Here is a 15,956-nt window from a genome sequence, read left to right as displayed (position 1 = left end):
ACATGCTGCCTAATTAGAGTTGAGACTACGGACAGATGTAGTTTTTGAAAAGTAGGCTTTATCAAGCATTTTTCCTGGTAACCTTCCACAAAGACAGCATTGATTATTGTGAAGTATCTTACTCTACTAACTTCAACTTTGATATAGTCACTTTATGATAATTACATTTTCTACACAGTTTATCATATCCTCTCCCTCTTTCCTATCTTTTTGTTTTGCATGGATGAAGATTTCACCGTTCTATAGCCCATTTAAACTGTGGACCCATCAGGGTTTAATGTACCCTCCCTTATGATATACCGTATTCCCAGTACATCTGGACTGCTGTATTTAGCTAGCATATATTTAAGAGAATACATTTTCTAAGCTGGTGTAGAGCACTTAACAGTTAACTAATAATGATAGAAATAAAGTGATTGGTGCATACTTTGGTCTCGCTTTTTATACTCTTTCTATAGCATCTAGCTATTGTTTTTATATCCCTTGGACAACTGGTCAAGATGGTGTTTATGTTTGAAGGACGTAATATCCGTGACTCGAACTAAACTGATAGCTTCCCTTTCAGACCTATTACCCCGCAAAATGTAGTCATCGTTAATAACCTTTTGATTCAAATGAGACGCGGGGAAATTAAACAGATGTATAATGTGTTTGTCGTCTATCAGCCATATTTGTCTATTTAGATAGGCCTACACTTAGTAAGCCCTGGTTGCAGTGGAGTAGCTGCTATTAAAGAGTTAATAGTGCTACATACATGAATTTCTCAAAAGAAAGTCGATGATGTGTACAACAAAGTTTGTAAAGTTGCAACATCATTTGGCAATGAAAAATTGGAGAAGATACAATAGCGAGAATATCATGAGAAATGATAGAAATATGAAATAATGATGGAAATCGTATTTTTTACAACAACAGATATGCGATTTATTCAAAACACTTGAATCTAAATATTTTCTTGTAATTTTCTTATTTATCAAAATATATAGCATCACCTATGTATCATTATCAATTTAAATTCTAATTAATAAAAATTGCAAAAGACGTTCGCTGTTGTGGTCTTTAACATTTTTTTTGAGAATCTTTGCAAATGGTATGCCGGATTTAAAATTGAAAATTATTCTATCAAGCATCGTTAGTGAAGCCCTTCTATCAAAAAAATAAGTAAGTAATAAGTGGTAATCTTCTGCATCCAAATAGAACATTGGGATAGGGAATATTTGAACAGAGCTGGAACTATAGGCTAGCAATTACCTGAAAGGCTCCTACCAAACTAATAACTAATAAAGAAACATTCAAGAAATTACAAGCTCAATTGAATGTTTTAACTCACCACGTACTAAGCAGAGTCGCCGAAGTTTAAAATTCCCATTTCAAAAGAAAATCGATAAATTTAAGACGTTGACTTAAAAAAGATTTTTCAGAATATCTCGGATATAGTACGAATATATCGAATGAGTTAAAGTTAACGAATCGATTATCGAGAAGAGTTTATGGAACATATTTCAGATAAAAATAACGAATTCGAAAGGAGCAAAGAAGTATGTACAGTGTATTCCCTGCTCCAATAAATTAAACTCCCCGAAATAAAATCTTATAAAAAGAATAAAGTTATAATATCGAAACATTTTTTCGACATCAACTTATTGATCTTTTCTATCTAACCTTAAATAAAATTCTTCTTCTTTAAATTGCAATAAATGACATATGATCATTGACACATAAACCTAGCAGCAAATTTAAATAAAAATAAAATTAGAAAGTTATATTGGTAGACCAAATGTTACATGCATATGTAGAAGTTGTCTGGTATAAAGAAATATGAAGAGACGATTCCCACCATCACAGGAATAAATGACTGATGATTTAATTTGTTGTTTTCTTTTTCATATTTTTTCCATCATGAGAATAGAAAATATTTATTTATCCAACCACAGACAGTGTACCATAACCACATATCTGTTAGTATGATTAATTCTCATTCATAAATATTTGGAATCTCCTTTTGTTGATAATTATTATAAAATAGCGCTGATAGGAAATCCTATTGCGTACGGATCGTTTGTAAGAAAAAATTATTCATTAAAATGAAGTCACTAAACCGCAATATGGTTTACCTGAAATCTCACATTACCCACACAACCCTTTTTAAAATATAGTTGAATCAACAGATCATATATTGGGTCCCTAGATATGTGAAATGATTCTAGATGGAATATTTGGGCATTTGGAAATTTTCAGAAAACGTGTTTTTCACTACTGTGAAGTGCCTTTAATGTGTCGAATATAAGAAAAAGTTATTGAAACAATTTGTTTAGAATTAACATATAGATATCTATACCAAAATTCTAAAATCATCAGGCAACGTTCCTTTTCAATTTTTTCATAAATTGAGGACTAGCATATCTAAGAACGTCATGGAAAAACAAAGTTCCATCCATAAAAATATTATTCTTTTAAAATGAATATCCTAACAAAAAAGTTATTCAATGCAATCTTAACATTAAAGAAAACAACAGATTTAGATTTGAAATTTCTGCAACTATTGGTGATATTCGTACTGAAAATATTATCCACACTATCACTACACCAACACTCACAATTATCATGTCTGATGCGCGTTTCGATAACCAACTTATCGTCAGAAACTAAAGTTTACCTTCAATAGTTTGAGATAATAATTAGATATATTATAGAGCTCCCTCGTATAAAATATATAACAAGCGTTGAAATATTATATCTCAAACTGTAATATACGAGTATATTATATTATATCCCACAGTCAAAATACGGGCTTTTATAGCCTAAACTTTAACGTTAAAATAACTTAATACATCTCAGGTAGGACATTCTCTTGTAAAAATGGTATAGATATTCTTCAAGTATGAAACCACTCTTATCAAAATAACTTCGTAATTTTTTTCTTGATTAGTTATCAGTTTTAAGAGTCCTTTGCCATCCTTCATTTATATTCAATAGATTGTGAGAATCATTTTTCCTACTTTTATTAAAAAATGTATGAATGACGAAAGAAAAAGGCTTTTCAGCAATATTGAGAGATTTTCTAATAATGAAAGTTGAAAATTTGCTAAGGGATTACCATTAGTCCTTTATGGGATTTTAAGAAAGAGAAAATTTGTGATACAAGGTAATAATTATGGACATTAATTTGTTGATAGTACAGTAAACCGAAAATAGAGGTAGTATACATTTTTTTCAAAAATTCAATAAGACAGATGCAAACTTTATTTTTTTAGAATCTTAGCTCATATTTGGAATGTCATAATAAGACGATAATAATTGTCATGTTACCATCTACTTCATTTTACGAGTAAAAAAATACAAGTCACTAAATAAGACAAGTAGATTATGTAACAAAACAGAGAATATCTTAAACATTTGTTATAAAATTATTTTCGCCATTAAGTAAATGTAAATTATTATTGAAGTTTTACATTAATTTGTATTATTATCTATATGACGTAAAAATTACAGTAAAATACACCAAATACCTTCGAGTTTAATTGTATCGAAAACGGCGCTATCTATAGAATTCTACAAAAAGTACCTCTTTTGCGTTAAAAGAAAAATTTTTTTTGCAGATTGGAATTAATAAAGATGTGACGTAAGCATATTTTGATAAAGACTAAAAATTAGTGGAAACGTCAATATTTATCTATTTTATTTTATATATTATTAATAAGAAAACTAATTTTGAAACAGAAGAGACCTAAAATCAAGAACATGTGGAAACATATCAAAAGGTCTAAGAAATAAAAAATAAAATTGAAGAAATTAATATTATAATATATATATATATATATATATATATATATATATACATTATAATCATAAACGTTTTTATGGTGAACGTATAGAGAACGTGTTGTCATACGAGGGGTATTTGAGTTGTTAGTTGATACAGTTGTCTTGGTCAAAAAATGAAATTAAATCGCGTGCGATGATTCTTTATGTCTTTCAACGTAGATTAAACCAGTAGTGTACCAATAATGTCGCTTCGACTTTTGGTAATAGCACCATCTCAAGGTAACGTGTTTCGCTAGTTTTCGTAATTCAATCGTTGTCATACTTCGCTACAGGATAAATTTCGTCCAAAAGCGGTTGTTGTGCGAGAAAACATCGATGCTCTGCATAAACTGATATTGCATTCATTGAATACTGCATGAACATTTGGCTGACAAAAAAATTTGTTCGCGTTTGATACAGCATTATTGCTCAAAAAAGCTCGAGTCGATTGGCGCAAAGAAATGTTGAAAAACTTCAATTGCTGTGCTTCACAAGACGTCTAAAAAGCAGTGACAGGCAAAGAATCATGGATCTATGTATAGGAATCCGAATCTAAAAAATAATCGACTGTATGGGTGCGTTAAGTCGAGCCAATTCTAACAAAATTTATTCGTTCCCGAAGCACTTTGAAGCAAATGATCGCCTGTTTTTTCGGAATAACTGCACATGAATCGTAAACCAGCCTTTGTTTGCCAAAAGTGGTCGGAAAAATCAGGGAAATGAATCATTCTGCACCACGTCTATGCGAGCTCCCGTACATCAGCTCAAACAAAACCGTATTTGAATAGTCAAAACATCGAATTGGTATCTCAATCGGAATGGCAGTGTATTGATCATAATAGGGAATCTTTTGTAAAACAATAGAGCCATATCCAATCAGAAATATTTGTTTTTATTTGTCTGTCAAAACTTAAAATTAATGCAGTTTTGTTACTACAATTTAAAAGCTTGAAGACAATAATGTCTTAGATTGCTACCAAAACATTGATGAAATGCAATATTGTTAGATTAACTCCGTTATTAATTTCAAATCAGAAGTTTACAAACTTAATATTAGAACTCAACTCTAAAATGGAATGAACAATAATAAATAGTGTCCGAATCTTTTGAACAATAGTCTTTTTATACGACGATACTGGAAGAGTTGTGACTTCGCTTATCATCCTGCGTCGTCAAGAAAATTCAGATAATTCCTTCCGTCGAAGTTTCATCTAACGAGACAAGAAGGAGTTAAATTGATGGTGATGTAGCCACAGGAGCCAGTTGTCTTTTTCCTGTTGTGGAACTTCTTGTAAGCTAAGGCTATGATTGCTCCTACTATCAAGGTGTAAATAAGTATTATCCCACGCTGTGTGTGTTGGATACTCCGGTCGTGCAATGCAAGGGGTAGTTTTCTGTCGCTTGGCATAGGATGTCTAGGAATTGATCCAACTTGATGTCTTCTAACGGTACTTCCGGTTTAAAGCTGGTAGTGGTGTATCGTTCGTGATTTGGATGTCGGGAAGAAGTATTAGTTGATTATTCGCTGGGGATTTTTAATTTGCTCGCGTCTGTGTTCCTGATTGGAATCAACATCCTGCTGGGATTTTGATTAAAAAGGTTCCTTTCAGCTTTCTTACTTCTTTTTGCTGTTTGCAGGTGGTTTTGGTTTTTAGGGTCTCTTAGCTTCTCTTGGAAGCACAGTTGGAGCTGCCAATCCAATCCTCTAAGATTCCATTATAGGTCACTGGGTGAACAATGGTCATCAGTTTTTTCATAGCTGCAATGCTATGTGGTAACCACGGTTAGCCAAGACGAGATTCGTCCTCTAATGTTAGCTTTCCTCTCCTATGTTCTGAATAGTAATTAAATACTGTTACAAAATGGAAGATTGGTCAAACAATCCACCAAAGAATTATAACATTTCTTCAGATTTGGACTTTTTCATAAATCACAACAAGACAAAAGTTAGTACAGTATTTTACACAAACTTAGATAATATATGAAAATTTTTATACAATATTCATGTTCATTATATACATTATATGCAAATAATGTATAATTAAAACTTACACTATATACGTAATTGAATAACTAGCTCCTGAAATACATAATTCTAATAAAAAATTAGTATATTTATTGGAAATTGTGGTTCTTTACTAACACGTTTATTGCTTATTATTCATAAGTGACGAAATTGATTCATATATGATTCAGTAACGTGAATAAAACGGTTTCTGGTATGACGAAATTAGAATAGATTCATTATTAGTTCTTCGATAGTGAAAAATGCAGTTTTTTATACTCAATGCAGAGCAGCTGATTGAAAAAAAGAGGAATATAAGTTTTCTAAATCACATTCCGCCGTCACTGCAACCGGATTTGTAAAACGTAACGAAATGACGCAAATAAGAAGATAACCGAATACGTCAATCCGGTAAATGTATAAAAGGGTTATCCGTTTTCATTTAGTGCCCATATTTAGTAAGATTATCATCAAAAGCTTCATATTCTGATGAATTATGTCACTTATTGTGTGCTTTGTTTTATTCTTTTTCTTTGACGTTTCGGTTGCTGTAAGTAGTAATCTTTTTCAAATTTTATGTGATGAATTTTAATAAATCTCATGTTTCCTTATAAGAAACATTTGTTTTATATCCACTTAGCTTTTTATTGAACTCAATGCATTTAATTTATTTTCTGTTTTAATTTTTATGTAGTCTCTCTTTAGGTATAAATAAATAAATAAAAATTAATGATTTTATAGCAGATTATAGTGGAGTGTTAAGAGGATTAGTTGCTATTATTCTTTTAATTATTATCACTATAACAGAAATAATTCTTTCTAACAGATTAAGTTGTATATATCTGCTAATGCTCATTCAATGAATGTTTATCAATTCATAATTTATGAAATATTCTAGAATGGGAAGGAACCTTTATTGTTCCAATAATTACTGTGCCAGGACAATATAGATTACAGGATGCCACTTTCTCACATTCTAGTTTGTTTATATTTATCAATAGAAAATGGTATAATAGAAGTTACAAAAAAAGTTAAGAAAGGAAGAATATCTGCAATAAATACGTAACTGACCAAGAACGATCTTGGATGAACTTTATGAACGATTATCTAAATTGATAAGAAGTATATGGGGAGGAAAAAAGATGTCAGGATAATGAGAAATGAGATAATGAGAAATTACGCTTTCGTATATAGTTTTTAGAATTCAATTTATAATTCAGAGACGTCTAGCTAGTGAAGGAAAACATATTCTAGAAGACCAATGTGGCTTTACCCAATAGATTCAATACACAAAACTCAACAAATAGTGGAGAAACCACATGAATATTTAATAATCAGATTCTGATACGGATGAATGGTTTTGTTTATGGTGTAGCGAAAGTTACAGCACCTCTAAAAAAGAAGATTGGTAGAATATTTAGAATGCAAAATATGGGCCCATGTCAAATGTGTAACTTGAAACGTTCACTCAAACATTCGCATTAACTAGAATTCTGATGAAGACTAATTTAATATTAGTATGTAATATTACTACCTCTGAATAGATAACTATTCATTTTTCTAGTGCTAAAAAAATGTTAGAATCCAAAGTCTTCCATTTTTGCATAAGGTTTCTTATAATAATGATATGTATAAATAATTCACTACAAGTTGTTATTGGCAGAAGACGTTTTTATATAAGGTTTAAAAAAGTTCCTGTGAAAGTTATATTATTCTAATTATTCATAATTGTTAGAAGACTGTTCCAAGTGATCTCTTTTGTTTATCAAATGATAGAAAATTATTAATCATTGACGATTTTGTCTATCAATAACATAACATCGTGCCCCGAAAGGGTAACAACTAGCCCCAAATAGGGGGTAAGTTGTTACAATGGACTTTTTTGCCTTAATTTTCCATTTTAATAGATGAATAGACATACCAACGATAGAGGTAATCAAATGTATAAATCTTGTAACAACGTGTCCCCCATTCCCCTAACTTATTTCAGATAAAGTGTTAAAGCATTAACTGCTAATCTATAAAATTCTTTTTCCTTCGATTTTGATGTCCAATATATAATAGAAGTATTACTACACATTTCATTGAACGTAACTTGAGATAAAAATTCAGAAAATGCAGAAAATATCACAATTGATGAATCTAAAAACAAATGGCATCGCCATAGCAGCCATGCTTGTGCCAAATTAATTTTGACACCACTATTAACATGAATATTGAACAATATCATCATATTATTCAATTGACTGAAGAGTCGTCATCACTAGTGAATATTCTCTTTGAAATTTTGTGATAGTTATAGATAATGGTTGTTTATGTATAAAGGCACTAAAGTTATACTTTTTGTCACAAGACTAAACACCTCGGAAACTTGCCATAAGAGTGACAAAAACAGACGTTTAGTTACACAGCTGCATAATTTGATTATTTTTCAAAAATCGGCATGCAAATCTTATTTCTATCCATTTATCTACAGGGTGTTTCTATATTCGACCGAAAACGCACTACCACAGAGAGATCTCAAATGATTCGTTTTGATATAGGAATACGAACTCATATGGGGCCTAGTTGTTGATATATAGGCTGTTAGATAAGGCTGAAGATATGAGTGACAACTGGCCCCGACAGCGCGCCTCTTTTTAAATTTTTCAAAAATTTGTTCTCAAAATATTACTTTATTAAGGAGCATATTGGTAACCAAATTTAAAAAAAGGCTTTCTTGATATATGACAAATTTTTTATTTTGATTTAAAATTTTGAGCACCCTATATAGTAATAGAATAAATATTTTGAATTATTCGTAATGTTAAAAGGTTGGTGGCTAGACATATCGGCATTAATGTTTCACTATCAAAGTTTTTTATATCTGTTATAAAACAGAATAGAAAAATAGTTGGTCATAATGCAATTCAGAGAGTATTCCGGGACTTTTTAATAATTTTCTTCAGAATGTATATTATGGCGAACTGTTTCCTAGGCATGTACAACGATCTGAAAATTTACATATTTCCTAAACCATAAATTTTATCGAGTTAAGCAAACGAACCTTTTTGTTAAAGAATAGATAGAAAAATTAATTTTTGCTATCTTTAGATTGTACAGGTTGTCTCTGCAAAAGTTGCCGATTGTTAATTATTGGGCACACATTCCACATGGACATACGTACATACATCCATTAAAAATTCATAATATTCGTATGTATAATTTAACAAATATAAGTTATTATTTCGCATCTTTAGAGGCCTATAACTTAGAAACGAGGGTTCGCATGAGAAAATTGTTCCATGTCACAGCATTACTTTCCCGTTACCTACTCACTCCGGAATTTTCCACATCAAGTCTTGAAATACCTTGTATAAAGCCGATAATGGAAAAATATTATGATTACCACATGGAAACAAAAATGTTGTATATAGACTTCGTATATTATATAGACAAAATTATTTTCAGAGTTAATTTTGGTGTTCGTTTACTTTCAGAGAAATATACATGATCGTTTTAAACGTTCAACAAAAATGGTATCGCGAAATTTGGAACATAATCAAACGTTTTTTGATGGTATTAATACCATAGTTGAAGATTATCCAGAAAATGATATTTTGAAAGCGATTCTATCTTTCTACGATAGTAATCACAAAGTGGATCATTTCTTTGAAGGATTTTCTGACGTTTACTCAATCAATAATGTGTTACGACATAGGCACAGGTAACACTCTTATACCCCAATATTTTTAAAAGATGTATTAAAGTGAAAAAATTGTTCAAACAATACTTTATTATTTCATAATTTTGTAGCAGATCAGAAAGTGCCCAGAGAAAACTTTGCGATTCTATCATATCAACAGTTACTCCATTAACTATGAAGAATACGTCTGATCAAAGGAAATATATTGTGAATAACAAGAAATACAAACAAAATATGAGAATAGAAAAATGTTCGACTGAGTAAGTTTATTGATTTATGTAAACGAATGTTTGATGGTCGCGTCTCGTGAAAATATTAATGGAAATTATAAAAACAATATTTATAATTGTCGAAAGAAGGAAATTGAAACAAGGAAAGCAGCTTTACAATATCTCATTATGTAAATAGTAATTTTTTAATGTTTAAAAATGGATTTAACCTGAAAGAACAAAAGTTTTTCTTTAAGATATATCCCTGATTTTAATTTTTTTTTCATATTCTCACTTTTTTCTTTTGACCCCACAGGACAGCATTGACCCTTTTGTACACTAACTTCTCACTTACACAAAGTTGAACAATTCGGTTCTTTTAAGCCTTGGCTGTTTTTTTAAAAGCTGTAGGGATATTTGTCGAAACCTTCTTCATATCATCTTTCTTGATTTCATATAAATTCTGCAGTTATCAATATTATCCGCTTTAGACCAGATTGTAATACTTCACCTAGCTGAATATTAAATATTTCCCTTAGTTGTACTATAAGTGCCGTCTTTGTCAAGAGATATAGCAATATCCAAAATTGAATCTTTATTATTCAATTTTTGATGTTATTTTTCCAATTGCTCATTCCTGGTAGTAGCTTGTATCTTTTATATCTTGTATCTTTAATTTTTTACTTTACAGATGATTTTACCTTGTGTTTTGACAATGATTGCATTTATGTATTATTCCAGAATTGTTCAACCTAAAACCCGCTAGTGATTGATTACACTTTCTTCAAATTTTTCTTGCATACTTTGAGATCTCTGAGTACCCAGAGATGTATCAATACTGAAAATCTGGTGTAAGATTCACGCACTATGAGAGGAAATTCTCCATTTCTTCATGAGATAGTATTTGTTGTCACACTCCTGATTACTTTGACAAATGCGTACTCAATACTTTTTGCTTCGTTATTCAATATCATGAACCATTCTCATACCAGTTAAAGCCTAATTAGGTGTTCATTAGATTCTCAGTTGTAGCACTGTAGAATGTATCAAACTGAACTATTGTTTGAATGCTTCTTGGGCTATTAGGCAATTGTCGGAAATAACATAACAATAACACTGCTTCTAATTTCTTTCGTCATCTCGTATGATTGGGATCTTCTCATCGTCAGAATCAGTTAAAGCGGAAAATAATTTCTAAAGATGCCAACCACATAAGTTGGCCAAACGTCCAACAGTAATAGTTATTTTCAACATGCAAGCAATGGATGATTCAATTGGAAATTGGAAAAAAGCCTCTAAAATAATTTCGGTCATTCACCATTTAGATCTGTTATATCTGTCAATATTTACAATGATATTGTAAATGTGACAGTAACAGTGAATGATTGAACTCTACCAACTAAAATAGTTTCTTTGTAGTATAGCTAAGATTTCGGTTTTCTTTATGGTTATACCAGCACCGCTTCCTCGTGCAGTACGTTTCTGGCTTCAATATGTATACACCATACGATCATAATTTCGCTGAAAATCAAGATAGATTTGTTAGTCAAGAAAAATGCGTCATGTTTTTTTTTCTTTTTTCAGCACATCAGCTTTTCATCCCAATATTAAATGCATTCAAAGGTATCAAAAGTTGTACCTTCTAACTTTTGAAAACTTCAAGCTGTCATATGATGAATTCAACGTTCCTATAATATGTGAAGCTTCATGTGTGGTGTCTTGACATGAAATCTGATTCAATTAATGAAGAATTACAATCGCGACATGTCGTACAAAGTTCAACATTTTATGATAAAATTTGAACACTATACCTAGATGGATAAAAGTCGGTTCAATTGATAGGAAGGTGAACCGTTTTTCAGCTAGAATAATCAAGGATGTCATGGCATACGCTCAAACTACAAAGTTTGTTTACCATTACCCTCACAAGTATATATGTGTCTCCGATACCAGCTAAGCATCTCGAATTTAGTAACAAAATTGATACAATAACTCAAGAGACGCTGATCAACGTTTTGGAAGAAATCGCATATTGTTTTGTCTTGTGATAAATGGTGCTCATATTGAAAACTTGTAGGCTCTCATGGCTGCACTTTTGTTTGATGTATCATTCATAACTGTGGGCTCAATATGAGGAATATTATAAAACGTTAAACTCTTTGTGTAGCTTGACGTAAAAGAAGAATGATATTAGGCCTCTATTTTGTTTATCAACATTCTTTGAGCTAGTAACATAATTATATAATTTGAAAAATAAGAGAAAAGGATTGGAGTGAATGGTTTAATTTTTTATACGAAATACTAGTTATTTATAAACATCATACTTTACGATTGTTAGTTTGAATAAAACTGTTGATAAAATATGTTGACTCTAATTTTAAACATATACTGCCCAAAATTACTTGAATTAATGATATAATGGAATGAACCTTTTACCACAAAATGAAATATGTAAAGTAGAATAATGATAGAATAAGAAATATGCAACTTACCTTGATCATTGCTTTGAGCATATTGTATCTTTGAAATATATTATGGACGCTTTTACTCTCGTTATACTTTCCCATGAGTCCCACAAGTGCCTTTTTGGCAGTATCATAAGATTCATCCATTCGTACTCTCACTGCTCTTAACCTCTCGTTGGTCTCTATCACTTCTTCTTTTGTTGCTCCAGTGGCTGTTCCTTCATCCTTTACGTCTTGAACTATCCTACGAACGCTTTGAGTGAACTTTCCTACTAAATTTGTTGAACCTGAAAAATATTAGAAATAAGTAGTTGTGTATCGTTTGATTTATCATTATTTTGCCAATTTTTGTGATTTATTAAGGGTCATTTAAATAAATCGAAAGAGGAAACACATGGGATTAAACTGAATTTGTTCTCTATAGATGTTTGAATATATCCGTTGGAAGGATAGTTGTTGGTTGTCGTAAAGTGCTTCGAATGCGACCAACTGAAAACTATAAAAGTGTTTACAGTCAGGCTGCCGATCTTTCTTCTATGCTCTATCTACGCTTTTTATATTTAAGAAGGGCTCCAAGTTTTTAAGGAGCTGTCTTGGCTAAATCGCCCACGTGACTATGCCAGGACAAATTGGTTCCAGCTTCAACACCGAACAAGCTAATTTACGATGATAATGATATTGCAAACCATCTTTTTTCCTTTTTTTGGTATAGGTTAAGCCCAAGCAACTTTCTTATCTACAGGAAAGAGACCTCTTTTATTTGATAGAGAAAATAGTTTGCACAGCGGACTTGTCAGTTTAGCTGCACCATTCGTAAAACGATTGGTTGTATTACAACTGACCCAGACGCTCTATTAATGCTAAGTTTTGAGAAGTTTCTCGGTGTCGACATTCTATTTCTGGCATAGATGTACCAGCTCTAGGTAGGCTGGGTGTTAGTTTTCCCCGCGAACCAAGAATTGAATGTGAAAAACGTTTTTGAACAGTCAAAACATCAAATTTATAGGTCATCCCACAAAGCAAAAATAAATAGTGAGGTCCACGTTTCTCTACACCTGAAGAGGCGGTTTAGCGTTCAAATCACTTGTTTTAGAGGTACCTCAATTGGAATAGAAAAAATTAAAACTTAAGTAGCAGCCCTCGTATAATAATAAGTGTAGTAATGATAAAAATTGATAATATATTGTGTTCTTGTTCTCGTAGCTGAAGATAAAGTATTGGGGAATATTATTACTATTACTTATTCGGATGAATTACAAAAATCACCTTCATGAGTAATATGTATTATTACTCACTTATTGAATTGATATATAAAAGAGGGTACATTAAATCACTATTATACTGCTTTTAACAGCTTGCAATTTTTACACATTATTTCTCTGAGTAAATATACAGATTTTCATCGGAATGGCCATTATGCGAAGATGGGATATTTTATACTGTGCCTGGAAGGTGTCTCATAAATTTGACTAATATTACAGTTTACATGGAATCTATACAACCGTGATAAACGCTGGTTTATTCAGCTCGTACATCAATATTGCCAATTAAACCAATTTATAGCCAGATTCATGGGCGGAGAGACCGATAGGCTTTGAATTTGAATTAAATTTTGTTTGGGTCAGTTTATCATCTGAGAGTTTCACGTAATTTTGCGCATTTGAAAAGGGACATTAATTCTAGAATTTATTCATTAAAAGTTTCTATACATCTATATTCCATATATTTCCAATTTTCCTAATAATATTTCCGATTTTAATCAATAATAATTCTCATGGATAATATTTTTCATGTTTTTCTTAAGGGTTTTTTTTCTTCTATGTTGAGGTAAAAATAAATGACTATAATTTATTAATGTATGATCTGAGAAAAATTTTCAGTACAGGTATGGATCAAGTGATATTGTCATACTGTCAATAAACTTTTCGTACTTCATATTTATTTTATAATTTAATAATTATAATTATATTATAATTTAATAATACATCACGCACTAAAAATGATGTTATTCATGTTCAGCATAATAACCACTCACATCGCACTTTTGTTTATAAATAGCTTCCTCTATCTTATCCTACATCGTGGTACGTCGACCATGTTTCTTTAGGTTGAAAAATAACCAGAAATAACACTTGAACAAATCAGGTGAATATTGACTGACTTCAGAACTGTAGGTGAACATGTTGTGGTGTAACAATTTGCTGTAACTGTACGCTGATTCTCAAGCTTAATAGCTGTGACTTATTCTGTACTACGAAGAAAACTATGTACATAAATTTCTTGGCAGACCTTTGCTATTTTGATGGGGTTGTAGAATCCTCCCATATACGCCTCTCTTGGCGGGATGGAATACCATGAAAGGGTAGATATATTTCATCATCTGCTACTATTTTAGAAGAGATCCGATGTCCACTATTATACAACGTTTCTCATGCGATTGTTACTCGCTTTGTCTCCTGGTCATATAAAGATGATCTTGAAAATTGAATTCACTGTTGTGTATCCAACACTACCAAATGCGCGTTGCAACTGTTTCAATACCCTGTTTTACCCTCAAACCGACTTAGGAATCGTAGTAATTCCATCGAATATTAACAAGTCAAGAAGAGTCACTTTATCCTCCTCCTCTTGTTATGCCTATCTCACTTAAATATCGGGTGCTACTCTTTTTCGATCATTCGAAGTCACCATGCATAAACTGGTTATCCCTCACGTCGTTTCGCATAAATATAGTGTTCGTCCTTAATTGTCGTTGTGAGCAATTCTTTTTTAAATTAAACTTATCATTCACTCTAAGTTTGCTACTGCAATAAAATCTCACGGATCTGCTGTGTTGCTGGATGTTCTACCAAATAAGGGACAAATATATTTCTATTTCATTATCCTAAAGATGAAATTAAGTAGGTAGTTGGATAATTTTTTTTTCCAATTTACATATTGATTGATTAATTATGTTAATAAAGATTTATGTTATCGTTTGAATTTGGTGTAATATTTTTGTTTCTATGACCATCTAGAGTTAAAGTTATTAATAATATTCTTAGACGTAAACGTTGGAAATAGGCCTTGTCATTTGGGAACAACAGACATATTTATGCTAATATGATTTCTGAACACTTTAGTTATGAATTAAGAGTGTGCGAGTTATCTGAAGGAGATTTTATATATAATAATTCCAGAAAGAATGTGCAATATAAAGCTGTCCCGTCACTGAATTTGATGGAAAATAGTAAGTGTTCGGAAGCAATGTTTTCTGCAAAATTTATCAATAATTTATTTGATTTGTAAAATTCTTGCCATCTCACCAACATTAACGCATTCATGGGCACAGAGAAACAATTACAATTTTGTGAAGAAATAAGTTGTAAGTTGAATACATTAAAGGTATTTAAATTTCTTTTATTTAGGAACCTAGATCAAGATTACCTAGAGAATTTTTTTGGGTTGGCAAGAAATTCTTGTGGAATTTTACAAATGGTAACTAGTAATAATTCTTTAAAAGTTTTTACGCGTGACTATCGAAATATTACGAGTACAGAAGGCAATAAATACTTTGGTTTATATTACTGGCTCTCTCTTAAAAATGTATTCTCTTGTACTATCTGTATAATTTTTAATGATGAAAATACATACAAAAAAAGAAGCTGCTATTTTTTAGAGCATGTAGCATATTCTAATTCTTAAAAGTCTGAATTTATCTCCAAGTAATATTGTAGAATGTTAAACAATTATAACTACTCTTAGTTGAAAATTTTATTAAGTTTAGTTCTCACGGAAAGCTCGGAGCA

General features: G+C 31.2%; 2 protein-coding genes across 2 annotated transcripts in view; one reads left to right on the top strand and one right to left on the bottom strand.

Annotated features, from left to right (window-relative positions):
• LOC130448996 (uncharacterized) overlaps positions 1 to 15,956 on the bottom strand; it is an 83,637-nt gene that overhangs the window by 35,937 nt on the left and 31,744 nt on the right. Inside the window, exon 3 of the mRNA XM_056786629.1 lies at positions 12,196 to 12,455. Coding sequence (XP_056642607.1) covers positions 12,196 to 12,455 — 260 coding nt within the window. The remainder of the gene's footprint in view (positions 1 to 12,195; positions 12,456 to 15,956) is intronic.
• On the top strand, positions 6,261 to 12,064 carry LOC130448738 (neurotrophin 1-like). The gene is made up of 4 exons (XM_056786233.1): positions 6,261 to 6,359; positions 9,289 to 9,515; positions 9,605 to 9,754; positions 11,288 to 12,064. Exons 1-4 carry the CDS (start codon positions 6,306 to 6,308, stop codon positions 11,424 to 11,426), a joined length of 570 nt encoding a protein of 189 aa, XP_056642211.1. The 5' UTR covers positions 6,261 to 6,305; the 3' UTR covers positions 11,427 to 12,064.

The sequence above is a fragment of the Diorhabda sublineata genome, chromosome 9 (assembly GCF_026230105.1).
Source record: "Diorhabda sublineata isolate icDioSubl1.1 chromosome 9, icDioSubl1.1, whole genome shotgun sequence".
Classification (NCBI taxonomy): domain Eukaryota; kingdom Metazoa; phylum Arthropoda; class Insecta; order Coleoptera; family Chrysomelidae; genus Diorhabda; species Diorhabda sublineata.
The sequence above is the reverse complement of the archived record's forward strand: the minus strand, read 5'-3'. Positions and strand labels throughout refer to the sequence as shown.

Excerpts from the sequence above, each read along its gene's own strand:
- LOC130448738 (XM_056786233.1), top strand. The coding sequence starts at position 6,306 with ATGTCACTTATTGTGTGCTTTGTTTTATTCTTTTTCTTTGACGTTTCG. Across the intron at positions 6,360-9,288 it reads TCTTTGACGTTTCGGTTGCT|AGAAATATACATGATCGTTT; the intron begins GTAAGTAGTAAT and ends GTTTACTTTCAG. Across the intron at positions 9,755-11,287 it reads ATAGAAAAATGTTCGACTGA|CACATCAGCTTTTCATCCCA; the intron begins GTAAGTTTATTG and ends TTCTTTTTTCAG.